The sequence below is a fragment of the Trachurus trachurus genome (genome assembly GCF_905171665.1).
Source record: "Trachurus trachurus genome assembly, chromosome: 15".
Lineage (NCBI taxonomy): Eukaryota > Metazoa > Chordata > Actinopteri > Carangiformes > Carangidae > Trachurus > Trachurus trachurus.
This window is the reverse complement of record NC_139906.1, coordinates 26,511,516-26,534,609: the sequence shown is the minus strand read 5'-3', so window position 1 is coordinate 26,534,609 and position 23,094 is coordinate 26,511,516. Positions and strand designations below refer to the sequence as shown.

Here is a 23,094-nt window from a genome sequence, read left to right as displayed (position 1 = left end):
TCAATATATATCACTATTCTTTTTTTTAACGTGAACACACTCCTCACTCCTGCCCTCATTACACACAAGCTCGATCAGAGACACAACAGCAGACCTGTAATTCTGTTGTTTTATCATGTTACTAATACTATATACACACAAAAAATGTGATACACACCTGTCAAACTAACCTGTGTGCCTCTTAGAGACCATTCATATAAGGTTAAAATGTTCAGTCACCAAAAGAATACATTCTCACTGTCTTTGAGCATCCATTTACTATATGATACCCTGAATGCGCCCTGTAGTGATGTGTTTCCAGCAGGGCCGTTACTAGGAATTCTGGGCCCCCTGAAAGAATACTAAAGTGGGCCCCTACCCCCTGACTTTTCCAGTTTGTTTTCTTAGACTACGTATGTATTATCATTTTTTGTTTAGCCTACTTTGTTTTGATGCTAATGCAGTCAGGGTCTTATGCAGAATAAATCAGTCATACACAGATTAGACTATGGGTGCTGGGACCCTAGAATTATCATCACCTTTCTCCCCTATACAAGGGCCCTGGTTTCCAGTAGTTCTGTCAGAATGAGCACTGGAGATAAACTCTATTGCAGTTCCAAACTCCTAGGATTCAGTAAGAAACAATGCAGTTTTTATTGCAACTTTTCAGTCTTTGCTCACTTTCATGTTCATATAAATGTTTTATAGAATTGTTACATTTTTTCCACATAGACTTGGTCTCTCTCTGCAACTGAAATGATTTGTATTGTATTTGCTTCAAATCTATGGCAGTGATTGCATGTGGACTCATAAGCTGTGATACATCAACGCTGCAGGTAAAATAGCTGAAGGCTGCGTTGTGGAGGCTGCAGGACAAAAATATGGTGCGTGTGTGTGTGTGTTTGTCAGAGAGAGAGAGGGAGAGAGGGGAGAGAGAGAGACAGACAGAGGGTGAGTAAGGGGCCGTCCTTTCTACACTGGACCTGTCACACACAATATTTAGCATGAAGTCAACCACCTCCTCCCCCCTCGCCTCCCCTCCACTCCCCTCCCCTCCCCTCGCTCGCTCGCTCGCTATACTCTGCGTGGGGATCAAGCCTCACTCTTCCACAGCCTTCATGTCTGACAGCACACAGGGGAGAAGAAGGAGAAGAGAAGAACAAGAGGGAAACTGACTCACTTTGACGCTCTTTCTGACTTTTTTGACGCGTCGCGGAACTTTTTGTCCATGTCACTAGTAAACCTGAGGCCAGGACACCACCAGGCTGCTGCAAAGCTCTCTGCGTTTTCCACGGATTAATTTAACCAGACCGGGATTTGACGTAAGTGCTGATAAAAAAAACGCACCTTTCCCCCTCCCATCTCTCTCTCTTTTCTCCCTCAGTCTGTTATTGCGTTTGGAATCCATCCATCCGTGTTTTTTTTTGGGGGGGGGGGGGGGGGGTTATTTTTTATTTTTATTTTTATTCGTGCGTAAAAGTTGGCCAAACCATACCGAGATGTGACGGAGCGGCTTCGTTATCTCTCTGTGAGGTAAATCCACAGCTTTTTAAAAGATCACCAGCAGCTTGGATCTTCATTTAAGTACCGAGCCGAGCCGAGCCGAGTCGAGTGGAGTCGAGCCCCGGCCGCTGGATGTGAGCAGCAGTGGCAGAGTTCACTTTGTTTGTCTGTCCGCGAGCAGATAATGATGCTGATGAGAGGCGACACATCACACTAAATGTATGCCACATTTCCAAACTATTTATTTCATCTTCTAACCACACAAAAAATATAACCATCGTGATTAAAATATGTCGTCAGGGTCAAGAGTAAAAGCTGCGTAAAGTTCGTTTGCCCCAAATGTGTCTCTTTTTCTCCGTGTGCGGCCTGTTGGCAGGAAAAAGCGCGTTTACGAACTGCGTGAAACCAGAGCATCCACGCCCATGACAAGGGGTTTTTCCCCCCTTTGTAGCAATTTTACTGAATTATGATGTTTAGATTCCAACTGAATCCTGGAAGCTCTCTCTCTCTTTCACACACACACGCACACATTCACACACATTCACACACTCAACACACAAACACAAGAGGCCGAGCTCCGAAATATTTGACTATGTGGAGGAAATTGATAGGTGGCAGGTGGTGCCGACCTACAGCGGACAACGGGCAGAAAAACACTGTACGACCTCCACCACACACACACACACACACACACACACACACACACACACACACACACACACACACACACACACACACACACACATGGACAGAATCTGCATGAAATAGGCTATTACAAACATTATGACTTGATAAATCTGGGCTTAAAAGTTATAATAGATCGATAATAGAGTTGATCTCCATCAACACTTAGTCTGACGACGACAACAATAACAAATAACAACAACAACAACAACAAAAACAGCAGCAGCAGCAACAATACAACATGCAGGCCCACAGCAGTTGCATCTGGAGGGTTTGGATTGGTGGAGGTTTGTGGCCTTTATTCAGGTAAATATGAATAAAAATCATTATATCATTGTTAGAGCAGAGACATTAATAACGGTTCAAAAAAAGAAAAGAAAAAAAAGTTAGGCTACATCAATAAAAATGGTGTCACAAATGAAATAGTGAATGTCGCGCTATCCGCGCGCGAGCAGGGTCAGACATTAAAGGCCTATTTCATTTAACTGATTTTTTTTACATATGTAAAATGGAGCGAATCTGTGTTGTGTTTTTGTGTTTAACTTTAGGTGGTTTGCTTCATTTTACTAAAGAATTCGAATTTGTCCATTAAAAAAAAAAAAAAAAAAAAAAAAAGCAAATCGCTTGGCCGTGTGGAGGTGGACAGCAGCTGCCTGTGCAGGTTTCTCCTGCAGGCCTGGAGTCAGAAGCCTCTTTTGCATCTCTTCCCAGGTCGGGACGTATGAAAATCACATTTGTTTAATCGAAGTTTTCGTTTGGCCTCGAGGAAAGATAAAAACATTAGTGTGAGTGTCATCAGCCAGAGAGCCAGGGCGCGCGCTGCTGCTCAGGCCGCGGCCTGCTGCTGCACCGAGGCCGGCCTGGACCAGCACAGAGCTGCTGGAGCTGCTCCACCCAGTCTGGAGTTAGAACCTGTATGTAAACTGTCAGTAACTCATCACATCACATAATAACAGACGTGATTGACACTGAACAATTTACACACTTTGTGATAGGCTGTTTCATTTATTTAAACCATTTAAAACCATTCAAAGGGAAACAACAGACCAAATTCACAGAGCAGTAACATCACCATCGGTTAATAATAATAATAAATTGATAAAAATCGATCATCTATTCCATGAGGTTTATGCGTTAAAAACAAACGGAGTCTCTGCGCTCATTCTAATCTCATTTCAATAATTTCCTCTAAATCAGACACGGTGAGACTGAGTCAAATCAGTGAAATGCGGCTTTGATCCGACATAATAAATTCTTGATGTTGACAGTGTGTGCGTTAATCACTGCTGTGGACTTCTATTATGTCCCCGCCGCCGGTGCGTGGGGGCAGTGGCTGTGCAGCGGGAGCGCCTCGGCCTCGCTCCCTCAATCATATGCAAATGGCTGTTATAGGAGGGCAGAAATTAACATCTACAAACATTGGACTGAAATTCCATCTGCCGCCTCTTCGAGGAGGTCCTTAATAAGTTCTCAGACAGCAAAGTGACACACATCTTAATCAACTCTTAATCCCGGGAATTAATTCTCCAAGCGTTTATGAATAATTCCCGGGCTAATGCCTCCAGTCCGTGGAAATGCAAGCAGTCTGTGGCGCGCACCGCCAGATGGACCCGCCATTCTCCTGAAAAATGAGAGGATCTCTTCTTCCTTTATTAATATTATTATTTTATTATTATTATTACCAAATATACACCCCCACCCAGCCTTTTTTTTTAATGAGATCGCTGTCACTGGGCAACTGCTTATTCAAAGCGCCTCCATCTATACAAACACACACTGGTAGTTGAAACACAGTCGGTCACAAACAGCAGGGGCCGCAGCTCAGGTGGATGGGGTGGGGGGTGGGGGTGTCCAGGAAGTAGTCTGGTCCCTCCGTGGTGTATATGCACCAAATCAGCTCAGGTTAATGATTGATTTCCATACCGCTCTGCTCTGAGTCTCAGCCTGCTCATCACCTCAGTGAGAGCTTGTAGCCCCCCTCTCTGCCCAAGGGGAGGGGGTTCTGGAAATATAATCATGTAACGGGGAGTGAGTGGGGTTTGGGGGGCAAAATTGACCGGCTTACATCACACACAAACACACACACACTCACTCTCTCCTCGTCGTCCACTCACCACGGCGCTGACACCAGGCCTCTCTGTCCGTTTAGCTCTCGTTGGTGCTCCTGACCAAAATACTGGACCCTGCTGATCACCAAGACCAAGACCTGATGCTCTCCTGTCAGGTCTGAGCAGGCTGTCCTTCATTCTAAAACCACTCAGCACATTTCAGAACCAGAATCAGAAATCCTTTATTTGTCCCACAAAGACAAAGACACACAATGAAATTAGGAGTGCAACTCTCTTGGTGCTTAAAGGACAAGACGACATAATGTAGTTCCATACATACATACATATAACCATTCAGCAGAGTGACTAATGATAAAGAGAATATACTAAAATCAGTCTGAAGTGCAATTGATAGGCAGCAGTTAGAGAGTCTGAGAATTAAAAATCTTACTTTTAGAGTTAAATAAATAATAATAAGTGTGTGCATGTTGGATTTTCTTTTTGCTCCCCTGTTTAAAAAGGAAACATCAGATAAATAAAGAAATGTATATAGAGAAAGGATGGTGGGAAGGTGAAGGCATGATGGCTGGTTGTCTGACTGTCACATACGGTGGTGGCAGGTTGTGAACACGGAGCTGCAGCTCGATCAGACGATGCTGCACGGCTCAACTGAGAGTCTGAAAAACTCCTATGGAGTTGTTCCACTAAACAAAATGAAAAACTGAAACAATATTTGTGTGGTTATGAACACAGCCGATCATTCTGACCCACAAGTCAACTTTAACCCACAAATCCATATCAGAGGCGTATTAATCCAGAGCCACAGCACAGAGGCCGTGTGCTTACCGAGGTAATCTCTCCACTGGGAGGCTCGGCTCCATCCTCCTTCTTGCATCTTTTTTTTTTTCCCAGGGTTTTTTCTTTTTTCCTGCCAGAGGCTGATTTCATATATCTTCTTATCTTTGATGGAATATTCCTGATCGTTCTCACGGATGCAAAAAAAAGAAAAGCAGATGCAAGTTGTTGCTGAAATATTAAACGTGCACTTGTGTGTGTGGCGCATGTGTGTGAAGGCGTGATGTTCACTCACAGATCAGCTGTCTGTGCTAATAAGCTGATGGACCTTCAGTAAGAATATGCAGGCTGGCCTCAGAGCAGCGTTATGTTGCTGTGTCAGAGTGAAGTGAGGACAGAAGGAGTTAAAGGAAGATGCTAATGACTTAAAGTAACATCTCTTTTTGTTTTGGGCTCTGGCTGATTCAAATCACTGCAGTACAAGTGAAACCGGTAGAAACACTACACCTCCTCTTTGTTTAGTTTATAAATTCAGTTAAAGTGGATACGTTCAAGTTACTTTTCTGTTCTTTTTAAAATATGTTGAGGATGCCCGGCCTTCAGTCAGATGTGTGATGTGTTTAGATGAAAGCTGGAGCGACGGTGAGGCAAACCTCAGTGACTCCACTTTCCTTCATGTGGGTTTTGATTCATTAGTGTTTCCTGTTGGACTCTTTCTGAGTCAGAGCCACAACACTTTCTGGGCTCATGTGATTAACACTGTGTCTGAGAGCTGGGCTTGATTTAATGGTGACACTCTGCACCGGTCTACAGATTACAGGTTTTAAGATAAATTCTAAAACTCAATGTGCTGATATCTTGCATTTGCAAAAAAAAAGAAAAAAGAAAAGGTAATGTAAATGATTGTTCATAATCCCCTGGTCCCTATGTTTCAAAGACATTAGGAGAGATGTGAGTCAGGTTAGCGTTAACAGTTGAACGGCTGATGATATACAGAGATTAAAGGCAGCAGCACCGAGGTAAAACTGTGTCATCTCAACTGCTTCAAATGCTGATGGTGACTCTGGTTCAAGAATTCAACCAAGTTCCACAATGTGTTGTAGAAGTTGAAGCCAAGGCTTCAGGTTTAACCCCCTGGCCCGAGTCACGTGTGTGTGTGTGTGTGTGTGTGTGTGTGTGTGTGTGTGTGTGTGTGTGTGTGTGTGTGTGTGTGTGTGTGTGTGTGTGTGTGTGTGTGTGTGTGTGTGTGTGTGCGTGTGTGCGTGTGAGGGGGGAACACAAAGGATTGGCGGAGCAGGGGGGAAACACAACAGCTACACTGCTTCATAAGCACAGTGCTGACTACACACAGAGACAGAGGGACGGGCCGTGTCCACAGCGGTCAACAGGCCTGCTGTTTGCTGTTTGGTTTTCAGGGTTCAGCTTTTAAATTTTTGATGACATGGATTCATCATAGTCGACCCCCAGCCTTAAGACTTCCCTCTGAAACTGTAAACTTTTTTTTTTTTTTCACAAACCTTTTAAATGTCCTGAGAAATTCAAGGCAAATAGAAAAAAGAGGGCAAACAGTGACAGCAGCAGCCTCCGTCCCTCTGATTCTTCTCTCTATCACATTTGATCTTGTGATTTTAAATGTGTGAGTCTTTGCTTTTCTCTTGTGTGTAATATTTTTACCATCACATCACAGATGGAGTCTCTCAGGGACATGATGTGGACATAAACTCCTGCTGACTAACACTTACACACCACGGTCAACAACTTAGCCTGGACGTGACTGTGTGTATTTTACAGCAGGCCTAACTCTATTCCTCTCTATATTTGTAAAAAAAAAAAAAAAAAAAAATGCTGGCACATCCTGTTACAGCTTCTTGTGTTACACATCGGTGTGTGCTGCTTTTACTGAAGGAAGCTGTGTGTTAGAGAAAGAGCCTGTGAGCTCAGCTACACTTCAGCAAGAATCACACAAAATAGATTTACAGTAAACAGTGAGCTCAGTCTGATAAAGCTATTAATCCAACACAAGAACTAGAAATGTTATAAAAAATAATGTGTTTTATTATCAGACAGTCCATATTTCTTGTTCTTTCTAAGAAATGTATTACTATTGGTCTATTATGAAATTGATCATTTTTTGTTACAGCATGGGTCGCCTGAATATGAATAGTTAATGCACCATCACAACTGTCATAATAAAACAGGCACAGTTCGGTCCAGACTACTATGATACCACCCAGGTATCATTCCGCATGTCAGTCCGCTGTTCACTATACAGTAGTTCGCGTCCGGGCCGAGCGGACCCTGAGGAACAGGAAATCAAACTTATTCACAGATGAAAATATGACCTGTGTGTAATGATGATTGCGGCCTATAGTTTTTGAAATATATATATTAAAATAAATAAATAAAAAATCTAATAATAGATTCAGTGTTATCAGAGCTGGGGGGCGCAGGCCTGAGTGCCGGGTGAGCAGGAGGAAACACACATATTTCTATTAAATTACCTGGATTTTATTGAAATTGTTAAACCATGATGGCGAATAAATGATCCCCCAGCTCAAATATGACAGAAAACACAACATGGTAATGTCTGTCTTTATATAAGTCTATATTTTGCGTATCTCAATTATTGTGTGGGACGTAAAATTATTATTACCATTATTACCATTTGAAATCATCCATCATCAGCCGCTTTCACAGCATTAAACCGTGGTGATGGTGTTGCAGGATGAAGCCTGACGTCTGTCTCTCTCTCTCCCTGTGTGTGTGTATATGTGTGTGTGTGTGTGCAGAGCCTGGTTATGGATTTTAACCTGCTGACGGACAGTGAAGCCCGGAGCCCGGCGCTGTCGCTCTCTGACTCCGGGACCCCGCAGCATGACCAGGGATGTAAAGGCCAGGACAACAGCGGTCAGTCCACAGTCCACACCCACACCCACACACCTGCATGTTTGTCTGTCTCTGCTATACGCTGTCTATCCCGCTGGTGGATGGATGTGACGGTTCACCTGCTCCATCACTGGACCAACACCTCCACCACGCGCTCCACGTCCGCTTTGATAAATTATGGATGCAAACCAGCTCCAGACCAAACAGTGTAATGATCATCTGCTTTAATCACACGGTTTGCAGCCTTTTGTGTTAAATCGGTGCGCGCACGCTCGATCACAGGGACAGTGATCAGTGAGCCGATCAGAGAAAAGATGAACCTACAGTATTTAACATGATGAAGCAGCTCATCACCTCAGACACGGAGCTTCTGTTTCACCCTGTCTCTGTGTGTGTCTGTGTGTGTGTTTGGCACCGGGATCACGCGAATACTGAAGCGATTTGCAGCAGATTTAGTTGAGGACGTCCCCGTCACTTCCTCTTCAATCAGACTCATTAACGCTGCTGGGATGTGTGAGTTTTTTTTTTAGATTATTCGCTGCAGATCCAGGTGAAAGGTGTCACTTTACTCTCAATTATGAAAATGGATTGCAAGAAAAGAAATAGACGCAGGCTGTCCGACCTCAGGATGATGGAGTTACTGGTCAATATTTGATAATAATTAATAAAATATATGATATTGAAAGTTAAGATAATTATCTGCAGGTTGTAGTTATTATAAAATAAAAAGGGAATGAACTGATTAAACCTGACTCCAGGCCAGTTCTGCTTCTCTTTTTTCTTTTCTTCTTTATTTTTTTGGTTGTTGTAGACCTGTTTGTGCGTCATATTTGGTTTTTCCTCATGACTTGTGTCCACGTTGAAAAACAATAATTACTCACCTGGGTGGATTTTCTCAACATGTCTCCATCACCTCTACCTGTCCATCTGTCCATCTGTCTGTCTATTTATATCTGCCTGGGAGAGACAGCGTCTCTGTGTAACACGACCCCGTTGCCAAACTGTGTGTGGTTGGAATCCAGCTCCTAACAAAGTGTTAAACACAGAGTAGAAATGGTGCAAAAAGGTTTTCACCATCTCCTCACGCGGAGCTCATTTAAAAACAAGACTGTGAATCATTTCTCCAATGAGATGTGTTGTCAAAGAGTTGGGATGTTTTATTCAAACAGGCCCAGATGTTCTGTTAATTTGAACCTAAACTCCACAATGATGAAATCTCTCTTTCTCATTGACACAAGTGTTTCTATTTTTTATTTTTTAACGTAATTCGAAAAACAACATGGGTGGAGGTGGTGGAGCAGGCTTGAAACTATAGCCTGCATTGTTTTAAATTGGACAATTATAAATGTTTACTCCACTGGTGTTTAATTATCTAAATTGCCTACAATTTCTGTATAATTAATCAAGTCTGGATTTTTATTGATAGAGTATTTACATTATTGTTAAATTTGTGTACAATTCTGTAAATTACAGCTGTGTAATAAAACAAGATCAGATTATTATTATTATTACAAAAAAAACTATGAATATATTTGACTATTTTGAGTGTAGGCTACTGTGTTTAAAACCTCACACCTGAGAAGTAATGAATAATTTCTCTCTCAAAATTGCAGATTTACAATTTTAAATCAATTTAATGGAGCAAAGAAAATATGAAAAAAACAAAGAAACAAATCATTTCATATATTAGAGATTGATGGTAGATCAGTGAGAGCAGTGGGGGACATTTGTAGAGCGTCCTGGTCAGATTTTTCACACATAGAAAACTCTTTTCAGCTTAAAATATAAAATATATAATGTAAAGGATTTTATTTGATGAAGAGCAGTCTTTTTCCAAACCATATACAGTAGAGGGGATGCTGCTCTGGCCTTTGTTCTTCTTTCTATAATGAACACAAAGCCTGAAATCTCGATTGGGTTCTACTGCAGTAGCTATAATATGGCTGCCACACCTTACACACACCAAACTGCCGCCCAGGCCCCGGGCTAGTGAACCACCGCACAGCCACGACTGAACGACCCGATGTGTCTCTTTATAATATACTTTCTCCCTGAAACAGCTGGCTTTGGTTTCACCTGGACAGGGTTGATGTTCATCATCATGCTCCTGGTTCTGAGTTGTTGTTTAGTTTTTTTTTTTAAACAGATGTTGAGAATTGATTGATTGAAGTTGTAACCCAGATAAAAGCCAATGAGAGGACAAGCATGTTGGTGCATTATCAGTCAGATTGCTCCCATTGTTGGTCAGTGTGTTGCTCTAAAAAGGGGCTGCCCTTTCCTCTGTATTGTGTTATAGACTTTGGCCTTAAGTGACAGCTTACCCAGTGTCAGTTTACTGTCAGATAACAGCCTCAGCCTGGCTCTTATTGGTTTTGCTGGTGGCCCTGTGGAGCCTCTTTTTAAACCCCGCTGATCATTTTGAACGGCTCCCAGAGAGCTAAGCCCTTGCCAAATAGAGCCCAACCTGCCCCAGTCACAAAAGCCTGATCCAAAGGATTAGCTGGCAAACTAATTTCACTTCTTTCTGTGAGGTCCTCAAATTGTGGGAGTCAGATCTGGCAGAGAGGAGCCCCCTGGCAGACATAACATGGATGTGTGGTCCTTTAAAAATGACGGCGCCTGGGGCCAAAATGCAATCACCTGGTGCTCCCTGCACATCTTTGAATGTGATGCAGTGTTTGGACTCATTCTCTCCTGGCAACATCGCTGCCATGCTTGTCATTCTGCAGCCTACTGGATAGAGGGATTTCACATGATGTTTGATCTGGACAATATCGCCTAGTCAGTTTCAGCAGGGGCAGGCTGGTGTTGATCCAGGGTGAAAAGGTGTCAGTCATGTGCTGTGGAACAGACACAGAATGTGTTGGCTTTTTTTTTTTTACTGTTGGCAGTTGTGCTTCTCTATGCAGAATTTGGCCAGTTTGACTCTAATAGACTTCAGATAAACCTTAACTATCACAGAATGTCTAACCTCTGACCAAATCATGATTAAACCCCTAAAACAAGATCTTAACCCTCAAAAACTGGTCTCCACTGCGAGATGAGGATTTTTACGCACAACAATCTATAGAGTTTTTACTCTGTAAATAGCAACAATGAACATATGAAGTGAGCAGCAGCTGAGAGCTCAGAGGAGAGTGGACAGAAAGACAGGTAACCACTTTCTAAAACTGTGCTGAATACAAGAGTTTTAGATTAGATGTCCAACCCGGAGGTGGATAGACTACAACAGCTCCACCTCCAGAAACCTGAAGCTGCAGTGGACACTGACTCTCTGAGGTCTGAGGGATCTGGATTTATGCTGAGGAGTCAGGGTGTGAATGGACTTAATGAATGGTGGACTTAACCACCCCGTTCCCCCCAGGTCTTCTGAGCTGAATCCAGTAGAACACTTTTGGGATGTTGTAGAACAGGACAGGAGCTTGGCAGCAGAAAGAGCAGTGGACCTATCAGCAGAGATGATGTGATGGAGCAGAGGAAAGGTTCAACATGTGGAGGATCCATGAGCTGAAAACTGAGGAAGTTCCCAGTGTTCATGTGCTGTTACCAACAGTTCTCACTGAAGGTTTGTTTATACATGAACATATGGGGCAACAATGAGCCTGGCTCTCTTTTTACAAGGATCTCAATCAGCAGTCATAGGAATATGGTGTTACTAAGGGTACTACTTTTTTTTTTTTTTTTTCCCGTAATGAGTTTTTGACTCAAGAAGTTCTGTCACAAAAGGCTCTCATTTTTCTCTGATATCTCTCAGGAATATTAAAAGTTCTGAGTCTAGTGCATGGATTCATAAAAAAGAAAATGTCATAATGATAAAGAGATTTAAAAGGGAAAATGATTCAATTGATATATGTAGAAAAAAGAAGACAGGTCTATAACCAATTATTGGTTATATTGGTTACCAATATTCAAATATATGGGTGGGTTAGGTTTTGGGGATGGTAAAGTTGTGCAGCACACAACATGCACAGGAACAGGCTTTCACTTTTAGGAGCCGAGTTCAAGTCATTTCACATATTTGAGCATTTGATTAAAAAGTAATGCAATAGTTACTTTTCCCGGTAATTACTTTTATAATATAGTTATTCAGTTACTAAGTCAGTGACTTTTTGGGGAAAGTTACCACTATAACTAATTACTTTTTTTAAAAGTTGTTAGTTATAGTGGTAACTTTCCCCAAAAAGTCACTGACTTAGTAACTGAATAACTATATTATAAAAGTAACACTGTCAATCAGATACTAGATGTGACACTGATGAGAGGACAGGATGAAGCATCAGAGGAGGACAGCAGAGCATGATCCATATGTGATCCGAGGAGGGGCAGTTACATGAGGAGGAGGAGGAGGAGGAGGTCTGGAAGCAGGTAGACCTGACTGACAGTGACTATGGTTATCTGAGAGAGCCTGGTCCAAGAAATCTGAAGGGATTCAAAAAGAAGTGGTCTGTGACAAATAGTGCATTCTGTTTCCTCTATTACAACCACAATACTCCATGGATAATATCTATTACCCACAGAAATAAGATGTAGGCTAATAGACCTACAACATAGAAGTGTAAAACTTAAGTACAGCTTCCACGGAGAGTATTCATCATTGTAAATCATAAAAGGTTTATCATGGGTTGGATTATTGATGACTTGGTTCAACTGAACTTTTTGGACATTAAGCTCTTTAGCAGATTAGCTATGTACATTTAAATGAACCTAATTAGCTCCACCTCTACCAGCTCCACCACTGACCTGCTGCTGTCAGCTGTCATAGTCCAATGATTTAATATGTACCTCCACCAAGGCCAGACCATTCTACACATGTCTGTATTTATTGCCTTTAATCCTCACGCAGACTGCTGTGTGGTTTTATTAGCCGCTGTCTGGTGACATCAGGATTGTATAGGTCAAAAGAGATCTACACTGCATGTATCTTTGTAACAATGCTGTATGTATGTACGTATATGCAGGGCCGTTGCTACAAATTCTGGGCTTCGAATGCTCAAGTGGGCCCCCCTCCCCTGACTTTTCATCGCCACTTTTTTTTTTCTTAGACTAAGTTTTTTTTTATTTTTTTTTAGCATTTTTTGATGCACTGCACTGATGCAGCATTGGTATGAGTATTAGTCAAGGTGAAATGCAGAATAATTTAGTTGTACAAAGATTAAGCTACTGGGGGGTTTGTGGGCCCTAGTGGGCTGTGGACTGCTAGAACTGTCATCACCTTTCTCTCCTATGCAACAGCCCTGTGTATGTAAATATAACACAGAAAGACAACTAAGAGACATGCATCCTGTCACAACACCCTGTAAATGTGTGTGTGTTTGTGTGTGTCTGTCATCGCTACAGTTTTGGGTATAAGTGTTTACCTGTCTCTCTCTGTCTGTAAAGTTGAAGAAACACTGAAACTAATATGATAATAAGATTTTTCAGTTACGATCAACTGCAGATTGTCTTGTTCTCTTGGTGAGCACCGTTGTACTGAGCTCCTCCCACTGTAACTTATGAAATACCTCTGTCACTGTCTGTCCGTCTGTAGACACAGAGAAATCCCATCACAACCAGCTGGATGAGTCCAACGCTGAGGACAGTTCTCTGAAGAAGAAGCAGCGACGGCAGAGGACTCACTTCACCAGCCAGCAGCTCCAGGAGCTGGAGGCCACCTTCCAGAGGAACCGCTACCCCGACATGAGCACCAGAGAGGAGATCGCTGTGTGGACCAACCTCACTGAGGCACGGGTCAGGGTGGGTACACACACTCCACCACCATGCACCCTTATTTATGAAGCTGTTAAAGGGATATTTCAATATCTTGGCAAATTTGCCTATTGCCATAATCCCTATAGTCTTAGGAGTAGGTTAATTACCTTTAATTGTCGGTGCAAGCTGTTTTTAGATCAGCGGGGCAGAGATGTGAGCTATGCATGGCACACAGTATTTCCATACACAATCCAACAACTCCAAAACGCTCTCATGGACAAGTTGTGACCTGCACATTCACCACGCTATGAGAAAATAATGGAAAGTTACAAGATGAGAGTTGTTTTCAAGGCAAATGCGTAGCCCGGAACTACATTCCAGACACGGCTGCTGGGCGGAGTGATTTCAAAAGCGCAAGTAGTTCAGAGTGTTTGCTTCATGTGTCGTAATGTTACATAATTATACGTTATTATTTCATAGGTGAATGTGCAGGTCACAACTTGTCAACCAGAGTGTTGTGGAGTTGTTGGATTGTGTATTTAGTTTGATGAGGGAAATGTGGAAATACCTCCGTAGCGTTAGCTGAGTAGCTCCCGTCTCTGCCCCACTGATCTAAAAACAGCTTGCACCGACAATTAAAGGTAATGAACCTACTCCTAAAACATAGGGATTATGGCAATAGGCAAATTTGCCAAAATGTTGAACTATCCCTTTAACACAGCAGTTGATTTCACTCGTGAGCTTCTCCTCTCTGTTTGAAGGTGTGTTAGTCAGACAGGTGTTGGTCTACATTTGACCCCTGATGCTCTTATTACCCGCTGAGCACAACACAACACAACAAAACACAACACAAATGCACTTTTTTCAAAACACACACACACATACAAAGGTAAGGCGTTTCAGTACACCTCCTCTCAAAGCTGCAGTTGACACACTGAACCTAAATGTCAGAGGTGCAGGAGAATGTGCCCACACCCAGTGGTTTGGTCAGTGGAGCTATATGGAGCAGGAGGACACACATTCTGATGGATGACAATAGTTGGCCTGCCTGACAAGTAATGGATCAAATTAATATTGGCTGGATGAAAGGTCACATAGCGTACACTCTTGGTTGTTATTTTGAAGGGACAACAGATGACCCATTGTCTCGCCCCCGATGTCTATCAGTGGTCGTTCATGTAGGAAAATTTCTGTCCAAAACGGGCGACTTCACCTGTCGGTGTGTTTCTGTCACTGAGAGCTGCTGTTAATCATTCTGATGGAGCATATTGAACACACTGAGGGTAGAGCAGACAGAGAAGGCCTTCACATTAAATATTAAAATCTATATATGGGTGATTCTTCAATTGCAGGACTTTTTGACCTTGCAAATCTTCAAAAAATTAATTTATTTTAACTCTATTTCAAAAGCTTTCTCAGATAGTCTGGAACAAAGATTGTAGCACAGCTTTGATCCTAATTTTGACATCATTGATTGTCAGCAAATGTATTACTTTTTGGAGCAACAGTTAGTTAGGTTTTAGACTTGCTGGCATAAGATAGCCAGCAAACAATATGTAAATAAAGTGAAATGTCTTATTTCTGAACTAAAACATCCAAACAATAACTTGTTCAGTAATGACGCCTAATAAACATTCTCTCAGATCAGATCAAGATGCATAAATTTGCAAATTACTCACATTTGTAGAGATCAATAAGTCATGATGCTTCTGCCATGTCAGGCCTTGTGCCCCTGGTACTTTCAGTTGCAACAACAACTGAATAGTAGTTAGAAAAACCTTTACTGCTCTTGATGATAATGACAAATGCACTGGGGACGGAGATATTTAATAATGAAAAATGTTCTAACTGCCCCAAACAAATAAAAAACCAAACACATTTAAATGTTTTTTTTTTTTTTTCATTTTTATTGCTTTATCTTTATTCTGGCATATTTGGATTTTCAACATACAAAAAGTATTGAAATGTCATAATTGAGACACAATCCTTTTTTTCAGCGCTTTAACAATTTAGCCCCAAGAAAAACAAAAATAGTTTTTTCTGTATTTTTTTAATCTTGAAAATTCACCCTGGGGACAGAAAAACTTCCGCTGTTGAAGAATCACCCATCTAGAATAGAATAGAATAGAATAGAATAGAATAGAATAAATATCTTTATTGTCATTCAGACATTGCATCAAAATGTTTTGCAGAACGAAATGACATGTGCCTTAGGCCACAATAAAACAGACAGATACAAACACCATAATAAAAATAACCAGGTTCAAAGAAACAGTAGAACATTTATCCACATCATGTAATGAGACATTCAGAGTAAAAACAGCTCATATGTTGTTGTGTGTGTTCTACACAGGTACTGTACAACCTGAGCTTTGAGCTCAGTTCTACCATCAGCATCCTAACATGCTCACAGTAAAAGTGTTAACATGCTGTTTAGTAGGCCATATTTACCTCAGCCGCCATTTTATTACAGCATGTCAGCATGCTAATGTTTGGTCATTAGCATTAGAAGTGCAAAGTATAGCTGACGGGAGGGACTTTAGTTTTGCAGGTGTTTGGCCATAAATCAAAATACCAGACAAAGTGACATTTTGATATTAGAGCTGGATGAAGAGGAATAAAAATGACATCATCACCCGGTGGGCTTTGATAGCCCAGTTAAAACAGAGGAATCATGCACAATCAAGCTAATATGCGTGACTGTATAAAATTAGCTGCAATGTAGGTTTAAGGGAGTAGATCTGAGTGTTGCATTTCACATTTTGTTGAGGTGTAAATTAGATTAAAATGTATTCAGCTCAGCTTGCTAGCAAATGCCTGAGGTGATAATGTATCAGATGTTGCATTCACAGCCTTTTACAAAAATGGAATTTATTCAGGTTTAAGCTTTAGCAACAAGTTAAACGTGTTACACACACATTCAAGCCTTATCTTTTCTTATGTTGCACTACTTCCTACATTTGCTAGATACACTCCAGCAGAGACTTGACTAATATCAGGGGTCATGATCTTCATGTTGTGTTTATAGATAAAAACACTGTGCTGACATCAGCCACAAACCAGCTTGACCACTGAAATGAATGGCATGTAGGAGAGCTGGTAATCTGCTCTCTGTACTTTAGTTGGACTCTATTACTTGATTTTCCCATTACATCAAATGCACCATCAATTATTTTTAACTATTAGATAAGTGCTGTTTTCTATTCGTGTTTTTGCTCCACTTACATCCACTGATTTACTGCTGAAATCATTTTCTTTATTAATTATTCCTCTCTGTGATGCATGTCCACTCTGATGATACTAAACAGATGAGATGAACAGAGGAGTTTATATTGAAATTGAAAAACAAAAGACGGAAAAGACTGTCAGACGGACCAGCTGTTTTAACTAATGCTTCAACACAATGACAACAATTTATCAATACCACTCTGTTCAATAATTAATATTCCTTTTGAACTCATCACAGTTCCCTTCAGTATAATTAATTAAAATAAAAGTCAATATGAAAATGATAACTTTGGCTCCCGCAGCTTCTTGGAATCTTTTGACCAGTTCACAGAAGACACATGGACGAGCTGCCGAATAACCTTCACACAGCACTCACTGTGGGTCAGGCTAACACCTGGAGCGTCTGTCGTGGGGGGTTTCCCCTGCTGTCACTGAGGTGGATGGAAAACTCAGTCATTCACTTTACACTAATGATCAACAGCATTCTGTTGCTATAATAACAGAGGATTGGATGATACGCAGCATGTATGCGACAAGGTCGCGGAGACACGGCCGAGAATCAGCCCGGGAAAAGTTTGATGAGGATTACTGTGATCAAACTTTTCATATGAGATTATTTTAATATTAAGGAAACATACTGATGGAAATGCATAACCAGGAGGCTTCTGTCCACAAATGAAAGATTTCTGTCTCATACAGAGAAAAAAACTTTGTCCAGAACTTCACCCAAAGAGACAGTTTTCATTTCGAAAAAAAACTCCCAATTTAGATTTCCCACTAAAGCTTTAATCCAATTCATATCCTCCAAATATAGGACCATAAAATGACAAATGTGAAGATTGCCCTTCCCTGACATTTCTTTCATTGAGATCCCACTCTTCAAATAAGTCAATGATTAGTTTTAATAAGGCTTGCTTAATAAGACTGTTTGACAATACACTTCAACTTACTTTCTGGGATCATTATGTCAAAAATTCTGAGTACACATGCACACAATATTATCTGAGAGGAGTTAGGATACTCTGACTGGATGGATGTTTGAGAATTAAACTTTATTGACTCTGATTTCTTAAAGGAAAAAAAAGTCATTTGAAAATAACCATAAATCCATTTTTTCTTTGTGTGTAAAATAATATGAACCTAAATTATAGGTTAAGCTGTGAGGCGCTTCATGTTGTGTGCGACTGTCTGCGTGTGTGCAGGTCACTGATGTCGCCACGTCACTTACCTCCAAATCCATTTTAAGTGTGTGAGCTGAGTGAGAGTTGTTGTATACCTATTTGATATTTTAGCTGCATCAGTTTTCAAAAATGTTTCAGAACTTCCCCTAAAAGGTGCAAAACATGCAACACATTTTTAAAAGTGCAACAAAAGTTTGCACTTTCACTGCAGCTGGAGGTCCGTCATATCATTTTTTTTTTTTTTTTCAAAATTTGCATGATGAACTACAGTTGAACTCCAGTTAAACTTGAAGCTGCATGCTGTATTGTGCCGTATCATATAAGACAATATTGCAGTAATTTGTCAGATATGAGACAGTGACAGCTGAAGCTGTGACTTTTATGTGGAGCTGGTTTTTCATAGTAAAGAGATGTTTTCAAGGCAAGGCAAGGTATCTTTATTTATTTAGTGCATTTCATACCAAGTCCACTCCAATGTCCATTTAAAAAGAATAGCATAAAAACAAATAAATAAATAAAAAGTTAAAATCAAGAGCAAAGAAGAAGAAAAAAGTAGAAGAAAATAAAATAGATAAAGTTTAAAAGAGCTCAGCTATAAACACATGAAAAGAGAATTTTTGAACCTGGATTTAAAAGTGCTTACAGTTGGGGCTGATCTCAGTTCTGCTGGTAGTTTGTTCCAGTTGTGAGCAGCATCACAGCTAAATGCTGCTTCACCATGTCTGGTTTGAACTCTGCTCCACTGTCTGACCTGAGTCAGTAGATCTCAGAGCTCTACTGGGTTTATACTCTACTAACGTGTCATTCATGTATTCTGGACCAAAACCAGTTAGTTCCCAACCTTTTTTGGCTCATGACCCCATTCTGACAAAACAAATTTCTGGCGACCCTGTCAGTCAAGATGCTGCATTTTAATTGAACTCAATTTATATTCAAGAAAGTAAAAGTATAGAACAGCGTTTCTCAAACTTTTTTCAGTCAGGGCACCTTTCAAAAGTGCAAAAAATCTCACGGCACCCCTGTGTAAAAATATAATTCAAAATGACACTGCATAGCCTAAATGTAAATGTCCTGTTTATTTAGACGGGACAGTATTACAGTATTTATGCATAGGCATGCCTCTGTAGCCTATATGCACACACACGCACACGCACACAATAATCCGCAATGTGAGAGGAAGAGAGAAGGGTCTACATGCGCGCAGCGCGCAGGCACGCGTTCACATGAATATCCACCGGCGGTCTCCGCTCCGTTCTGACTCCGTTGCGAACAATCAGAGAATTTCCACCGGTGGAAGAGGAGAGAGGAGGCTGTGACTCACCATCAATGTGAGACGTGAGCCTGGTACGACGCATTTTTTTCATAGCGTCCGGTGGACACGGACCCACTGCTCTGAGTGCCCGTGACCAACGGCCGTGTCTCTCTCTCTCTCTCTCTCTCTGAACGCTGCCGAAACGAGCCGCCAGCGCCGCTTGATATACTGTATATCAGGGGTGGAGTGGGGCAGGGTTAGAATAAGAAAAATAAGAAATATGGGTAGCTATATTTTGCTATTTCCTTCAGAAGTGGGCACCAGTTAGATCATGGATTTGTATTAAAAGTAGGCTACATAAATGCTGAATGGGGTGAAAGAGCTGCAATTAGTGCCACTCAAGCATTAACGCTGCTGACCATAACATTACATCCAGTCAGGTATTTCCCCCTCCCTACTCTGCTCTGCGAATGGATTTGACTGACAGCGCGCTGCACACGCCACGGTTTGGGGTCTTGTCCTACTCACCAACATGCTTCGGTGCCCATAGGTTCCGACTCTCAAGTGGTTAAAATCCAGAAGTAACGGTACCGCGTACCGACCAGGTACCGACGTACCGGCCCACTTAGCACGGACTGTGTTGTCTTGTTAAATTAATATAACTTATAAATAACGTGACACACGGGCAGGACTGATAAGCTTTGCTGTTTAGCTTCCGTGAGTCGTTCTATTTTTAGCCGTAGCCGCTAGTTTAATGATAACTTTCACAGTGACTTTTCTCTAGCGCGTTTCCCATTTCCCATGAGGCTTTGCGCCATTCTACAATTTAAGAACGAACCAACATTGCTAGTTATTTTATATGTTTGGTCATGAAAATTCAGTTATATCTGAACAAAAAGAATTAGATAAAGACAGGAGGCTAAACAAAAATCATTTAGTAGTCTGGATTGATGAGAGTCTGCGTCACTATCGCAACCATGAGTGAGATGTAAAAAGACAAGAAGTGGTATAAATAATGGTTGGACTGTTAATATCAATTAATTCAAGGAAACCTTGAAGATTATCATGAGAACATGATTGACATACATTACCCTCACTGAGGCTGGTCATAAAGGCCGCATAACCGTGCAGGGCAACCTGCTCGATGGTATGCTGGAGCATGTTGGCTGGGCGGCCGACCGGGAGATCTCCTGGTCGTCTTGATAGCCATTCTGCAGCTGATATATATATATATTTCAACCCTGATCGCTCTGAGCGCCGCGACAAAAAAAGGAAACTCCGACAGCTTTTTTCCGAGCTCCCTAGGATCTGAAAAAGTAAAGTAGACGGTGGACACGGCCCCTTTGCATATATAAAGAGAATGTATTCTATGAAATGTCAGAAGAGGTATTTTTTTCACGGCACCCTTGACGCAGTCAGACGGCACCCCAGTGTGCCCCGGCACCCACTTTGAGAAAGGCTGCTGTAGCTGACTGGGAGCCAATGAGCCTTTTAAAATATATCAGTAGAAGCTTCTAAGACTCTGGAATCCCATTCTCAGTAAAGTGAGGGCTCCTACATTAACACACAATAATATGTTACAGTTGTTATTTCCAGTCCAGTTTGACTATTTCAAGAATGACATTGTGAGTGGGTTGATGTTTCACAGACAGACCGTCCACTCAAAGTGTTTTTTCCTTCTGTTTGTGCAGGTATGGTTCAAGAACCGACGTGCCAAGTGGAGGAAGCGTGAGAGGAACCAGCAGGCAGAGTTATGTAAAAATGGCTTTGGTGCCCAGTTCAATGGACTCGTGCAGCCTTACGACGACATGTACACAGGCTACTCCTACAATAACTGGGCCACGAAGAGCCTCGCCAACAGCCCACTCTCTGCAAAGAGCTTTCCGTTCTTTAACTCAATGAATGTAAGCCCCCTGTCCTCCCAGCCCATGTTCTCCCCCCCCAGCTCCATCCCCTCCATGAACATGGCCTCTAGCATGGTGCCCTCCGCGGTGGCCGGAGTGCCCACCAGCGGCCTCAACAACCTGGGCAACCTCAACAACCTCAACGGCCCCGCCGCGCTCAACTCGGTAGCGGTGACGGCGGCCACCTGCCCCTACGCCACCACGGCCAGCCCCTACATGTACAGAGACACCTGCAACTCCAGCCTGGCCAGCCTGCGGCTCAAGGCCAAGCAGCACACCAACTTCGCGTACCCGGCGGTGCAGAACCCCGTGTCTAACCTGAGCCCCTGCCAATACGCTGTGGACCGGCCAGTATGAAGAAGTCAGCTCGGACAACCGCCACGCCTGACCCAACCGACCAGCTGTAAGTCCATTACCCACAACTCCTCAGTTCCATCTCTAAGCTACCAGATGTGCTGCAAGACTTGGCAGGTCATGTGTTTTTGGTGATACACAGTGAGAGTCAAAAACCTGCTGCAGCAGATAGACACGCCCCGACGGACCACCACACTTTCAAAGGAACTCTCTCCCACGTGTGAGACTTTCACTTAACTGACTGACTGCTTCAAAGGATTTATAAATATTATTATCATTATCATTTTTTTTCCTTCTTTTAAACTGCATGATTAGAGTTTAAGTAGAAACCGAGGGTAAATAAAACATGGATTCTTCAACTGGACTGGTGGTCAACATCTTGGCCCAAAAAAACATCAAATGTGATCTTTGCTACTATATCGCAGGAAAAGGGACCTGTGGTTAAAATGCAATAGATATGGAGGATGTATATAATGGAATTTTTTTTTCTGTTTTGTATGTGACATAAAATATATGAAAATGTAGTACTTTAAAGATGAGAAAAGCATGTTCTTCAAAAACAAGGGCCCTACGTCAGTCTACTATGAGCACATCCTTCAGGAGCTTTCAATTTTGTTGTGCTTTCCTCACCCCTGAAAAGGTTATAGGTCAAAGGTCAGCTTAGCTGGACGAGAGGAGGGCAGTACTGGAAAGTAAACACACCCTCAAGCAAGCGGTTTAACACACAAAAAAACAACAATTAACACACACATACCGGAATATCAGCAAGATTTTCAAGTAAATCTAAAAAGCCATTAAGTATATAGATTTGTGTGGTGTTATACAAAGGGAGTCCATGACTGTAAAAATTGTATGTAAGAGTGCAGTTGTTATAAGAGAACTCAAGTTTTTTTTCTTGGTGTTGCCTGCTTTGTCTCATTAAAGAACCAATTAAAGGATCCGTTTTTATGAACGACACATGGACTCTTACGTCGAACCTGACCGTTCACGTCTTTCCCTATCTCCGATCTAGCCTATGACATTAAGCGAGCACGACGTGGGCCAAAACATGATGTTCTCACAACAATGAGCATAGCGCCATGGAAACCCTGACTCACTTCCATGGCAACACTTACGCAAGAGTGAATGAAAGTAGTAGGTTGGAAGGAAGAGCGGTGGTGGGAGGGGGGGGGGGATATAGATGTTCCCAATAGCTGCTCACTGATATGTTTGACCTACACTCGAGTGGTAACTGCAGGCGATCCAGTGACACAGCAGGAATTCACACGAGGCCGCGGCCGAGGCAGCGCCAGGATTACATAAGGGCCTCAAGGAGCCGGGCGTCCCAGCAGAGCCACAAACGAGGAGTTAGCAGCTCATCAATCCCCATCAGCCCCGGCAACTGTTTATTGTTCTGACATTTCCACTGATGCTTTTTTTTTTTGTTTAACTGATTTTTAAATAAATTTGACAAAGTCACTTTTTTTTAATCATATTTAAATTCTGCTGCTGATTCAGATACTGCATATACTCCTCATTAAATATGTTTTAGATAAATAGGAGTAAATCATTGGTGCTATAGAGAAGCCAGAGGTGAAAATCAATTCAATCTC

At 41.9% G+C, this 23,094-nt stretch overlaps 2 protein-coding genes across 2 annotated transcripts in view; both read left to right on the top strand.

The window, feature by feature from the left end:
* Positions 1–1,091: 1,091 nt before the first annotated feature.
* On the top strand, positions 1,092–21,571 carry LOC310997813 (pituitary homeobox 3). Its single transcript, XM_083987610.1, has 4 exons — positions 1,092–1,301; positions 7,799–7,916; positions 13,423–13,628; positions 20,936–21,571. Exons 2-4 carry the CDS (start codon positions 7,808–7,810, stop codon positions 21,503–21,505), a joined length of 885 nt encoding a protein of 294 aa, XP_083843736.1. The 5' UTR covers positions 1,092–1,301; positions 7,799–7,807; the 3' UTR covers positions 21,506–21,571.
* A 1,010-nt stretch (positions 21,572–22,581) lies between these two features.
* The window catches only part of LOC310998566 (pituitary homeobox 3-like), a gene marked incomplete at its 5' end in the record, with an annotated part of 5,102 nt that continues 4,589 nt past the window's right edge, over positions 22,582–23,094 (top strand). Inside the window, one exon of the mRNA XM_083988679.1 lies at positions 22,582–22,623. Within this exon, the coding sequence (XP_083844805.1) occupies positions 22,582–22,623 (42 nt within the window). The remainder of the gene's footprint in view (positions 22,624–23,094) is intronic.